The sequence below is a fragment of the Dryas octopetala genome, chromosome 3 (genome assembly GCF_963921425.1).
Source record: "Dryas octopetala chromosome 3, drDryOcto1.1, whole genome shotgun sequence".
In the NCBI taxonomy this organism is placed as follows: domain Eukaryota; kingdom Viridiplantae; phylum Streptophyta; class Magnoliopsida; order Rosales; family Rosaceae; genus Dryas; species Dryas octopetala.
The window spans coordinates 1,939,417-1,952,407 of record NC_141368.1 but is presented as its reverse complement, the minus strand read 5'-3'; the positions used below and the strand labels follow the sequence as shown (position 1 = coordinate 1,952,407).

The 12,991-nt window shown below is 38.3% G+C and overlaps 3 protein-coding genes and 1 non-coding gene across 5 annotated transcripts; 2 read left to right on the top strand and 2 right to left on the bottom strand.

Moving 5' to 3' along the window:
- Positions 1-1,366: 1,366 nt before the first annotated feature.
- Positions 1,367-3,078, bottom strand: LOC147289387 (transmembrane protein, putative (DUF677)). 2 transcript variants are annotated; one of them, XM_086238282.1, is made up of 2 exons: positions 3,019-3,078; positions 1,367-2,535 (listed from the first exon to the last, which is right to left on the bottom strand). In XM_086238282.1, exon 2 carries the CDS (start codon positions 2,504-2,506, stop codon positions 1,511-1,513), a length of 996 nt encoding a protein of 331 aa, XP_086094408.1. In that variant the 5' UTR covers positions 2,507-2,535; positions 3,019-3,078; the 3' UTR covers positions 1,367-1,510. The 2 variants fall into 2 exon arrangements, with proteins under 2 accessions (XP_086094408.1, XP_086094407.1); XM_086238281.1 differs by having other exon boundaries at positions 2,782-3,066.
- A 1,235-nt stretch (positions 3,079-4,313) lies between these two features.
- On the bottom strand, positions 4,314-5,419 carry LOC147289386 (Calcium-dependent lipid-binding (CaLB domain) family protein). The gene has a single exon (XM_086235189.1). The coding sequence runs from the start codon at positions 5,340-5,342 to the stop codon at positions 4,491-4,493; it is 852 nt and encodes a 283-aa protein (XP_086091315.1). The 5' UTR covers positions 5,343-5,419; the 3' UTR covers positions 4,314-4,490.
- A 1,387-nt stretch (positions 5,420-6,806) lies between these two features.
- Positions 6,807-9,915, top strand: LOC147289384 (rRNA 2'-O-methyltransferase fibrillarin 1-like). The gene is made up of 7 exons (XM_086234810.1): positions 6,807-6,825; positions 7,298-7,632; positions 7,891-7,986; positions 8,092-8,169; positions 8,254-8,430; positions 9,398-9,466; positions 9,606-9,915. Exons 1-7 carry the CDS (start codon positions 6,807-6,809, stop codon positions 9,780-9,782), a joined length of 951 nt encoding a protein of 316 aa, XP_086090936.1. The 3' UTR covers positions 9,783-9,915.
- On the top strand, positions 8,675-8,746 carry LOC147289385 (small nucleolar RNA snoR60). Its single transcript, XR_015121583.1, has one exon. It is a non-coding gene; the product is annotated as a small nucleolar RNA snoR60 (small nucleolar RNA).
- Positions 9,916-12,991: the final 3,076 nt, after the last annotated feature.

Genomic DNA, 12,991 nt, shown 5'->3' with positions numbered 1-12,991 from the left:
AGAACCACAGAGGGTCTGCGAGTCTGTGACCAACCATGCATACCTACGCAAAAAGCATATGAAACAATAAAGAAGACTTTGATGAATTTGTTGGGATTGTTGAGATATGTGTATGACCATTAATTTGCAAGTGCTACCTCCTTTACTGGGGTGAAGAGGTAGTCCGTAGTCCAAAGCTTTTTCTGGGAAACTTAATTGCTCTCCACAGTCCTACTCTCCCTTCACTTCCCATAAGTAAAAACCAGCAAGCGCGAATGCATGTGACACCTGCCACATTGTAATAAAGTCTTTTACATGCATTCAAGGCACGCAAAGCTATATATGGCTTTGCAATTCTTTGATAAGCATGATTAGACTGTCATTGGATTAATTGTACTGTGCGGGAATAAAGAGTGGCAAACCTTGGTGTACACACATCAAACTCTCTGCTAAGTTGAGCATATATTAGATTTTTGTATTAGTATAATAATGTTAAGCTCACTAAACCCGTTCCCCACAAATGACGTGTTTAATAAGCTAAAGCTATCTTCCTCCATTTGATTTGGGTTATTTTATTTTATTTTAATTTTGATTAATTAATTGTCATTCATGAATTTTGAATTCAAAATTTATTCCGACAAAGATAAATTAAGTATTATTTACGAGATTAAATGGTATGAGTCGTATTTGTTATGGAAAGTAATCCCCTTGATACTGCAGTCCAATTTTTCCTTTGGAAGCAGTAGGCAGAGGATATCAATGAGCAATTAATATGCAATTTAGAACCAGCCATATCACTAATTCACTCTATTAGACCTAGAAAGAAAATGAAATAAACATATTAGGTCACGGTCTTCAAAGCTAGCTAGGATTCCGAATGGTCCAACATTTGGTTGATGTTTAGCAGAAAATATTGGGACATTGTGATCACTCCCCCTCACCCACATTTATTGTGTTACCTCATTTGCAACTACTTAAGTGAAGACAAATAAATAAGACTATATTCTTAAACCTTGAGTTCAAACACAACAACCTTATCCTTGCATTGTATTAACAGATAGCTAACATGCTTCACTTTATTTTTGACGAATTTGAATATACTGTTTGTTTTTTTAGTACTTTTTTTTTTTACTTAACCTTAACTATATCCGCCGGTATATACAGTAAAAAAGTCCTAATTAACCTACAGTTAACAGTAACCTATATCACTTTTATCATCATGAAATTGATAAAGACTTATTTTACAGAAATTTATGGGTGCAGGAATTGTTAGTTGGCAATTTGGCATTGAATGGCCGCCAGCCAGCCCAGTCCCGTCTTGTTTCAACGCTTTCAAAAAGGAGGACCAACACATGCTAATGTACCACATACCATGTTACTCTTACAACAGGATCCCATATGGGTTTGTCCAAAAATTAAAATAAAATAAAAGAAGTATAACAATTGGCAATTACTATATTTTTTACATTGTATTGTGGCCTTGTGGGTCTTAATTGGTAATTAATTACTTTTTGATAATGTATTGTGGGTTCTAATGGGTGGTTTGACCCGGGTCCAGAATCTCTTTCACTACAAGATTTCTGGCCCTATTAATGGTCATGAAACACAAAAACAAATGCTCCTCTAGCTCATCAAGCTGCTGCCTAAAGCTACAATCATTTTTCTTCAGCTGGCGCGCCACTTCACCACTGGCTTGGACCCAGTCATCATCTCCACGCGCCACCCAAAACTGAACCGTTCCACGCATGTGCTCCAACTCGTCATTTAGCCGAGCCATGAGCCGGCTCACCGTCTCCAAATCCCTAATTAGTATATAAGTCCCTTTGGTAGCCGCGTCAAGCTGAGTTGTCGTCCTGGCTAGCCTCCTCGATGAAGCCAAGTCAAGTGAAACCGCTATAAACGTCGGCATAGCTACAAATAGGGCAAGGGCATGTGTGACAACAATCACGCTTATTGAAGCTGTTAGAGCCACCAAAAAGATAGCTGAGCCAGTTCGGAATTTGTTTACAACCCTAAGCTTGGCTCGGGTCTCGTTGCGGGTTGACTCAAGCCGTTTTAGCAATTTGGAGCATCCGGCTTGAGTGGCTTGGATGTGAATTGGAGATAAAGAAGTAGTGAATTTGGTTAGATGGGTTAGTGTTGTGGGAGTGGGACAATGGTTTGGAGAATGAAGAGCGGCTTTGATAGAGCGGTATTTGACACGTGTACGGTCAATATTTTTTAGTAGTTGGCCACATAGGATAGAAGCATCTGCGGTTTGGGTAAAATAGTCAGATAAAAGTATGTGGTAGATGGGTTGGTTGCGGATCATTGTTAAGATCCGAGTGATTTTGGATTGATCCGGATCCAAAAGATGCTCCGCGAAAAGCCGATAGGATGGGAGCCGAGCTGCTGTAGTAGACTCCACTGGAATATGCTTGGTCTTGATAGAATCTTTATCGGATAATGCGACGACACGTGTCCAAAAGTCGAGGTAGGATTCGGTGCGGAAGGCATTGGCATATTCTTCTGTGACGTCCACACCCATTGAAGCGTTTGGTGCAGTGGGCCTGAATGCTACACCAAAATAACGAAGAATTTAGTAGTTTCGGCCCAACCCAGCTTTTGCAACCCACTTTGTGATAAACAAGAAAACGAATGTGGACCTCGAAACAAATTGAAATTTATCATTCAGTGCAAAACAAAAACTGAAATTTATGACCATCTAGCAAAGAATATTTATATTATTTATTTATTTATTATTTTACGTATTATGTAAAGTGAAAAATAGGGGTTAGAGCTAAGAAGCATATAATTGCATACATTTACCAGTGCATGAAATAGATTTTCGGATGCGTGCACTAATTCGTTTACCCATTATGCCTTGTCAAATTGGGAATCTGAATGCTGCAAAGAATGCTTAGAACATAATGATTGGAAACAAAAAACTCAAAGAACAAATTTTATAGCAATAAATAAAAAGAAAAAGAAGAGAATAAGAAAATGACATGGATGAGGTGCTGCTAAAAAACACAAAGCATGAATGAGGTGAATACCAACCTGTCTAAGGTATAAAGGGGTTGAAGAGAGCACAATGATTTGTGTGAATTGTTGTTAAAGTGAAGAAGGAATTAAAGAGATACAATGAAGGAGAGGACCTTTATACAATGAGGCCAAACATCATTTCCTTTTGGTCTTGCTTCTAAGAAAGAATAGATATAGGCAAGTATGCCTTGAGTCCGGACCCTTGTAGTGCACGTGAAGGCTTATGATTGAATTGATTGGAAGCCTCGCAAGAACTAAGAAGTAAGAAGCATGTAGAATTTTGTGGGCACATTAATTCAAACAAGTCTTAGCAATGTACATGTGGCTCCTTCTTTGTTTAAAGGATTGATTAAAGTAGTGGCAGAGTTGCTGTCATACTACACCTATGATACGTGATCAATTAACACGGCATGTAAAATGGTTATGGGCTTGTTTGACAGCGTACTGACAGACTCTTTATCACTCTCAGCCCACAAACTATCAGAGCTATACCATCGGGCCCAGCCCACAATTCCGATATCTCATTCGCTGATACTAGTATGAATTTATTTTGAGTGCGAGACCGTGTACACCATCACGTTGACTAATTCACATGTTATAGCATGTGTGGACAGCATTATGACAAATATATAATACTAATAAATATATATGCCTTATAACATAAGTAGACTAGTAACACTACTCTCAACATCATCTCAAGTATTCAAGTATTCAACTATTCAAGCAAGCATCTCACAGTATTACTTAATTATTCTGTTTTTAAAAGTTGTCCATGATCCATAGGGACCATACTACCATAGCTCTCTCTCACTCATTTAAGTCATTATATATTAATTAACCGTCGGGTCAATAATAATATATATGTGGAATGCGAGATTTAGCGTGTTGGCATCACACAGAATAAACATATACAAGCATGGGAGACTGGGAGTCGCAACTTACAACTTGATAAAAGGATGATCATAAGGTATGCTCCCCATCACTTTTCACTACGTATTCTTTAATCAAAAATCCCTATGCGTTTTGCTTTCCTAGAGTTATGTGAGAGCATGGCGCATGCCATATGAGTTGAAAAAAATTGAACAAAAAAAGAAAACAAATTGAGTTGTATTACTTGTATATAGTGTTATATATTATCAATAATTAAATGAGGCAGGCAGAGCTTTCTTTTTCTTCTGTTCAATTGGTGCCTGCACTGCACGCACATCACGTTATCGGTTATCCTGATGCCTGGCTTATCCTATCACACACGTTAACGAATATTAACGTACGCAAACAATTGGACTGCATTCATGTCCCATTCAAATGAATTCAAGTTAATAATCATTTCATTTGATTCTCATTTCACTTTTCAATGTAAAATCATTGTAAATTGTAAACAAACAAACACAAACAAATTAAAAAGCATGGTCCACCGTCCATGCATGCAACCCACGTCACAATCAGCTATAGGGTTTCCCTCTCACGGAACGGAACAAATGAACAATCTAGAAGTCATCACCATCATCATACCCTAGATCATCCTCCACTCTCTCCGCCACGTCATCAGTGATCTTGTCCTCCACGTAATCAAATCCCTCCGCCAATGCCAGCCCACCCAATACCCCCCCCACCGCGCCAACAGCCAATCCCGTCCCCATCCCACCAAACTTGCTCTTTTTCTTCTCCTCCTGCTGCCCGTATCCCACCTCACCACCGTAACTCGGCTGAGTTGCCTGACCGTAACTCGGCTGAGTCGCCTGACCGTACGGCGCAGCATTGTACGCACTGTAGGGGTAACCAGCAGGCGGCGGTGGGGCCGCGTAGTAAGGATCGCGTGCTGGTGCTCCGTAAGGCGCACCATAGGGCGGCGGCGGAGCCGGATAATCTCGTGACCCAGCTGGTGGGACCCCATAAGGAGGCGCATAGTACGGCTCCGGCGCACGATAGCGCGGCTCTTTAATCGTCACCTTAACGTCAACTTTGCCATGGGGCCTACCAGAAGGCCGTTTGAGCTGCAGAGTGCGGGTGGAGCGCTCGTCGAAGCCCACGTCATTGAGGACCTCGCGGAGCCGGAGCCGGGCCGACCCGACCAGTGGCTTGGTGTCGGGCTCGGATCCCGAGTGCACAACGTCGATGTAGAGCGTGGTATCATCGTCGACCGGACCGGGCAAGGGGATGGTGAGGGTGTCGTCCCATAAAGGACACGTGTCGCCCTCGTCGTCGACCCTGGTGGAGCACTTGTTCTTGGGGTCCACCCAAACGACGGCGTATGGCTTCAGCGGGCCGTGTCGCCAGTTGACGTTCTTGAGGTCTCGGGCGGAGGAGAGCTTCACTTGGACTTCGTGGCCGGACGCCATTGGTCGAGTCAAGGGACGAGTGCAACAACCAACGAGTTGTCGAGTGTTTGTTTGGGTGCTTAATTGCGATTGCGACTCAGAGTGGGGATTTCGTATTCATATTTATAGGTCCAAGGAAGGGAATATGGCGGAATGAAAGTACGATGTTGCCCTTGTTAATGGTTTGGTGAAGGGATATTTTAGTAAAATGGGAAGTGAGGATAAGGTTAAGTGCTTAACTGGGGAAGAATATAATTAGGGAAGTGTATGTTTAGCTTAGGCAGTAAGCATAATAAGCATATCTGAGGTGGTTTTTTGTTTTGCCAAGAATATTCGAGGTAGTTTCATTTGGATGCTGGACATGTCTTCTTAGAAGGTAGAGTTGACTGATATTTTGGTGGTTTGGATGCCTTATATATGTGTAGTCTAGATGCTTCTTCATAAAGTCAAAGAAAATGAAACTCTCCTTTTTTTTCTCCTTTATTTGAATTCAAATCTGGCTTCATTTAAACAAATCTATCTATTCATTTATTATGAAGAAATTATTGCTTAATATCCAGTTGAACTGTTGAAGACAGATTGGAAAAATAAAATCTACCACCCATAAAGGAAAATAGAATTTTCATTTGTTTAAATAGACTTGAATAGGTGAGATTTATGGCCAAAAAAAAGAATACGTGAGATTTGAAGGGAACAATAAAAAAAGAAGACCATCCAAGTCCCTCATGCCCACCCATAAGGCCATAAGTAAAGGAAAAATGAAGAATAATAATTCAATCTGTGTTTGATGCTATGGCACATCAATTTTATTGATAGATATATACAGGCCATATGATAAGTTTGCCATATAATGTATTTAGACCCTATGTTTTAACTCAAATGTATCTAATTAGTAGTTTAAATTGTCATTTGAGTGTTTGTTAGAGAACAAATTTTGTAACATAAAAACAAGTTTATAGCCTACTTTTTTCACCGTCACAAGGTATATATAATTTACGTATTATAATATAAATAAATACTAGTAATACTATCTCCTTAAAAAACAAACTCATTGTTCATCTATATTATAACATGTAAATTTGTAACCACATGATGATGTTACCATTATATAAAATGTTTTTTCATAATGCGGTCACTTGATTTAGGACTTGGGCTTAAGTCTGAAATTTGGTCATTGGGCTACAAATAAAGTGTTGAGTAAAGAAACACAGATTAGGTCAAGACTAAAAGTGGAAAACGTATGGCCCATTATACCAAAAGAAAACTAAAGGCCCATGCGTTATCACCTGGGTTAACGCAGTTACTGGGGAGTAATTTTATCAATACACGCAGTCAATTTGGACGGTGACATCAAAAACCCTAAACCCTAAAATCCACCTTATAAAGACACTCGGACTTATCGTACTCTCACTGCGCCTCTCTCTTTCTGATAAACCCTAGCAACTAGCAAAGCCGTTCTCTCGCTAGCTCTCAACACTCGCAGATATGGGACCTCCTCCTAGAGGTAAAGAAAATGCTGAGAAATCACTCGTCTTCTTCATCATCATCTGTTTTGTTACTGACTAAACCTAGTAAATGTAGACTTTTTTTTCATTAAGTCTGTCTTTGGTGGCGTACAAGCAGAGTTATAGGGTTTTGAGTTTCGGATTTAAGTCTTATTAATTGGGTTTTGTGAGGAAGTTTCACATCTTTCTTGTACTCAGTTTAGTATTTCAATAATAGTTTTCTTTTTTATTTACTTTGATTCCTGAATCATGTTGTATATGGTTGCTTCAAAATACAACGTAGTCAATTTTATTGGTATTTCTGATTTTTTTTTTAATTCCTACTTACAGAGATAGTTGATTTTCGTTTTGGGTATTGAATTGGTTTTAATAAAAGAAGGATCCCTGCTTTATAACTTGTTATTTTACTTTTGAGTTCATGATTGTTATTGTTGGGAGGTTTTAGAAGGAGCCTTGCTTTATAATGTGCAGGCCGTGGTGGCAGTGGTGGATTCAGGGGCGGGAGGGGTGATGGAGGGGGGAGAGGGGGAAGAGGTGGTGGTAGATTTGGTCTTGGTGGGAGAGGTGGTAGTGATTTTAAACCCCGTGGTGGAGGACGTGGAGGGCGTGGTGGTGATCGTGGTGGCCGCGGTGGAGGAAGAGGCCGTGGTGGTGGACGAGGAGGAATGAAGGGTGGAAGCAAAGTTGTGGTTGAGCCTCACAGACATGATGGGGTTTTCATTGCTAAGGGTAAAGAAGATGCTCTTGTTACCAAGAATCTGGTCCCTGGTGAAGCTGTCTATAATGAGAAGAGGATTTCTGTTCAGGTCGATTTCTTTCATTTATTGGCCTTATTTGAAAAGTTCTTAAACATATTTGATTTTCATTCAAAACTTTCTATAGCTGTTCAAAGCAATATAGACCATAGCATTTGTTCCTGTATACCTGAGAATTATTCGTGTCCCCCAAAATTTAGTAATATGCGTTATCTAGACTTAATTGTTTCTGCTATTGTTTTTTTTTCATTTCCATGGTTAATTAATATAATTGTATTTGCTCACCTTAGAGTGTTTTTGTTCTTTCAGAATGAGGATGGAACAAAAGTTGAATATAGGGTCTGGAACCCGTTCCGTTCCAAGTTGGCAGCTGCCATTCTTGGTGGTGTTGATGAAATATGGATTGTAAGTTTCAACTTCATGTTTTCTTGCATTATTTTCAGTGTTTATTTTGTGTTTCAGTTTGTGTTCTTATTCTATTATTTCTATTTTCCTGCATGTTTAATGAAGAAACCTGGAGCTCGTGTTCTCTACCTTGGTGCTGCTTCTGGGACCACTGTTTCTCATGTGTCTGATCTTGTTGGCCCTGTAAGTTTTCTTTCTGATAATTATATTTCTTTTAAATTGTTTAAGCTGAGAATAGATTCTTAGGATTACTGGTGTTTTTTGTAGACTGGAGTTGTATATGCAGTGGAGTTTTCTCATAGAAGTGGCAGAGACTTGGTAAACATGGCAAAGAAACGCACAAATGTCATACCCATTATTGAAGATGCCAGGCATCCTGCTAAATACCGTATGCTGGTTGGCATGGTTGATGTTATTTTCTCGGATGTTGCACAACCTGATCAGGTTTATTTCGTGCAAACTTCTAGTCTTTGCTTATAACTGAAACTTAAATTTGGACGAAGACTAGGGTGTTATTATTTGGTTGATCTGCAAGCAGAAGTTTTTTTTAATGGCTTTTGCAAGGTCCAGGATTTCCATACTGGATTTTTTTGGTTTGTTAGTTTATTGGTTTGTTAGTTTATTGGTTTTACGTGTGGATATTAAATGTGTTGCATTAGTTGTTGCATTATTGATAAAGCATATATGTATGCACATGATGAGTTACTCGGATTCCCCTACAGGACATCACGAATGATGTGAACTCGAGTTTTCTGATGCGTATTTTATGGTCTTTAGCAATGAACTTTGTTTTTGTTTATTTTTCATTGGGTTAATAAAGGTGGTATTTTTGGTTCATTCTTGATTCTTTTGAAAGTTAAAAATGTTATTCTTTTGCTTGTTCTAGCCAAATCTTATGTTGGAACTAGATATGAAATGCTTTTCCTTTTGTTCAATGAAACCTTTCGGATGCCATCGTTTTATTATTATTAGTTTTTGCCCTTATACACAAGTGTATTGGTAGAAGTTTTCTTTCTTGCAAAAGATTCAGCATGTGACGAAGTACTCGGATTCCCCTTCACATGGTGATGCAAGTTGTCTTTCATAATGATCTAAAAGTCATTATGGTGATGCAAGACCGAGTTTCTGATGCTGCTTGTCAAGAATTTGATATTTTGGTGTACTTTTCTTGCCTTACCATTGCACCTCTCTCTCTCTATTGCTCTTTTGGTATTGGTGAAACACTTCACATGGATGTTTTCAATAGTGTTGATGAGGTGTGCCTCAGGGTGATGCAACCTTTTATAACGCCTTTGGCGTGTTTGCAGAAGTCCTCGAAGTCGTGTCCATAATATTTTGCCATTGGTTTCTCTTAGCTTCCTCATGTTATTTGCTTCTGAAAATTGTTTGCTCTCTTTAACGATTTTTGCAGGCAAGGATTTTAGCATTGAATGCGTCATATTTTCTGAAATCTGGAGGTCATTTCGTTATTTCAATAAAGGTTTGTTTTCAGAATTCTTGTTGGTCTTTGTCATAAGACATATGATCTCTTAGATTACTGTATGCTTTTCTGCCAAGTGGTTATTATGCAAACAAGCATTAAATTAGATGTTTGATAAACATGGATTATCCTTTGTCAGGCCAATTGCATTGATTCCACGGTTCCTGCGGAGGCAGTGTTCCAATCGGAGGTGAAGAAGCTGCAGGCAGATCAATTTAAGCCTTTTGAGCAAGTCACTCTTGAGCCTTTTGAGCGAGACCATGCTTGTGTGGTTGGTGGCTATCGTGTGCCAAAGAAGCAAAAAGGTGCTGCTTAGAAGGTGTTGAAATGTAAACGTTACTTTGTGTTTTTTTTTTTTGGTTAGAGATGCCTTTTATGTAGTTTTGAACTGGTCGACTTTGGAGTTATCTTTTATTAAAAGAGAAAGTTGATTTCGTTTTGACAACTTATTTGAAGACAATTTTGTATGGAATGGAGGAGTGGTCACGTAGAACTTAATTATTAGTGGAGTTGTACTGAAGAGAAACATAGTTGAGATATGTGAGCGTTGCAAGGGGCTGGTTTGGCATTCCCTTCTCTTTTCCAAGGGGTTGGCTTGTAGGGCAGGAGGCTGATGGATTTGTACGTCGGATTCCGGTATTATAAAGTACTTTGTAGGATGAGTTACATTCATTGCAAAACCATTTTAGAAAATATGTGATAAAAAAGTAAAAAATTCATGATAAGAAATCCTAACGAAAAGATTCTCGCATTCTAATTTTTCACTGTGCGTAGTGCAATTTTCACTTCTTAGGAAATCTTGAATGAATACCTCAAAATTTAATTCTTGTGTGGCCCTTTGTATAGTGACTGTCTTTTCACTGGCCTTGTGCAATTTTTACTTCCTAAGAAATCTTAACTTAGAAACTTATGTTCTTGATCGTAATTACCTTAGTCTTTGTTTGTTTTAGTGAAACTCAAATTCACTTTCTGAATCTTGTATGAAGATGAAGCAGCATACATACATTAGTTTCATTGCGGAGAGTGATAAATTGGCCAATCTTTGATATCCCCTTTTATATTGGGGATGCCAGCTCCTCTCGCTTATCAATTTTTGATTACAATTCTAGTAACTTTTATGATTTTATCTTATCTTTGCAATATAATATGGAGGATCTGCAGTCTGGAGAAGGCAGGGAAGTGCTTAAAAGGAATAGGACCCAACCTTGAAAAGAGCCCTATGCGCTCCAACAAATCTTGCATCAAACTATATTAGTGAGACAATACGGAAATAGTCACATTTGTACCAGAAAATGAACTTCTAATTCTTATAATAGAAGGTTCTGAAAAGAAAAATAAAATACCTCAATAGAGCAACATAACATGCAGAAACAAAAATAGCACAAATTAAGTATAGTTATTGTGTGGAAAGAAGCACCTAAGGAAACTTTGAATTATAAGAACTTAGAAAAAGGAACAAGAAAAAATAGAAGAAGCTTTTGGGCTATGCCCCTGTTTGTAGTGTTCTGCCCTGTGGGTTTTTATTTCCCCTGCCCGTTTTCTTCGGGTTCTATATGAACCCATTTTCAGACCAGAAATATAAAAAGCTAGTTTTGCCCTTGAATCAGGGAGCGAATCACTATTCTTATCTTTGTGAGTAAGCATACGTTATTCTCCAAGTCTAAGCTAATCTAAGTCTTTTGGACTGAGATCTCCAAGGTATTTATCAAATTCTATTCCATTTTCGTGCATGTATTCTCCGATGTATACCTATATATTACTAATTGCATATTCTTGATTGAAGTTGGTGATACCTAATTCAAGGAAAATATAATGGTGATGATTGTAGTAAAAATAAAATGAACAAATAGACCAATGAAGCTATCTAGCTCCTTCATGACCATATATGGTGATGATTATGCTTTAATACGCACTGCGCAGTACCTGAAAGGCTGAAACAAATATATATCCAATTCTCCAAATCCCAACTCAACTCCCGCTTTTGTCTTGCCACCAAATAAAGTACTGAAACTAGTACTCAACTTTCGAGAGCAGTTTCATTAATTTTCCTTTCTCATATATATTTCCTTTTAAATTTATGCTCCTATTTTAATTGCTGTAATGCTATTTCTAGTTAGATCATTGATTCTCTAGGTAATGCTGCAGCTTTTTCATAATCAGATGCCTAGCTAAAGCTTTTGGTGAAATATAAGATGATGTTGATCTCTTTAAGCATCTTTTAAGTACTGGTCCAGTGGTCCACTGATTTTTTTAGTCATGACAAAGTTGATGCTGTTAAGCACTTAAGCCTGTTATTTATTCATTATCTGCTCTTTAAACTTGGTTGAACTGAGAAATGTATGCAACTTCAACCCCAGGTGAGAAAAGAAGTGCTGAAAGTAGAACTCATGTTTTTTAACATTATGAAGAGGATGTTCCCAGATACAGATTTCCATCAAGTTCAAAATCTTGTGTAGCTAGATTCTTTGTCTCCACTCTGTTTCAAGAGAGGCTTTTTATGTTGAAAGCCTTGTGACATGTAGGATGTAGTTATCGAGTGAAAGATGAGACAGAGCAATTAATGAGGCTTGGCTAGGAAGAGTGGCACAGGAGGCTTGTGGGGGTTATTTGAATGTTAGTTGGGTCAACACAGTAAGAAGGCTTTCATTGTTATTTGTTAGTTGAGTCAAACACTATTGAGATATTGTGAAACTTTTCAGCCTCTGTTTTCAGAAATGGGTGTTAAATTTGATAAAATTTATTCCTGATACCTGTCATATTTTCATGCATTTCCAAGCTCAAAAAATAAAAGAAAAAGAAGAAACATTTTGTCCTCTACTTTGATTACAATATGTTACTTTTAAAGCTGGATTCTATTATAGAAATGACAATTTTGCAACATGACACAATCAAATGTTACAAATTCAACACTTAATCTATGGGTTATAATTGATTATTACTTAACACAAACCCAAAAATGACTATATGTCTTGCTAATACGAGTAATAAAAAATGGATTAGGTTAGTCTTAATATTGAATTAAGTGCTGGAAGAACAAATCTGTTTCTAGCAGGGGACTTGGGATATCTCCATATTCTAGAATTGTAAGCCAACAGCATGAACTTAGTGCCACAAATGGCAGATAAAAAGTTGAATGGTCCGAAGTCATTTGTCATCACACTAAACTTATTCTCCAAGACAGTTAGGGTCCGTTTGGTATCATTTTCAAATGCCCATTTTCATTTTCAAAAAATGAAAATGACAGAAAACATGTTTGGTGGCCTATTTTACTAAATAATTGAAAATGTTTTCTAAAAACATTTTCAACTTTTACACTGTAAGTCAGAAAACGTCATTTTGACGTTTTCTATTTTTTGTTTTCTATTTTTCCTATACTATCTTCTTCTTCCTCCTCTCCCATAGACCTCCGTCCCATACTATCTTCTTCTTCCTCCCTCTCTCCCGCATACCTCCCTCCCCTCTCCTTCCCGACCCTAACCCAGCGAAACCCAACCCCCATCACCGCCCCGACCCCAACCTTGACCG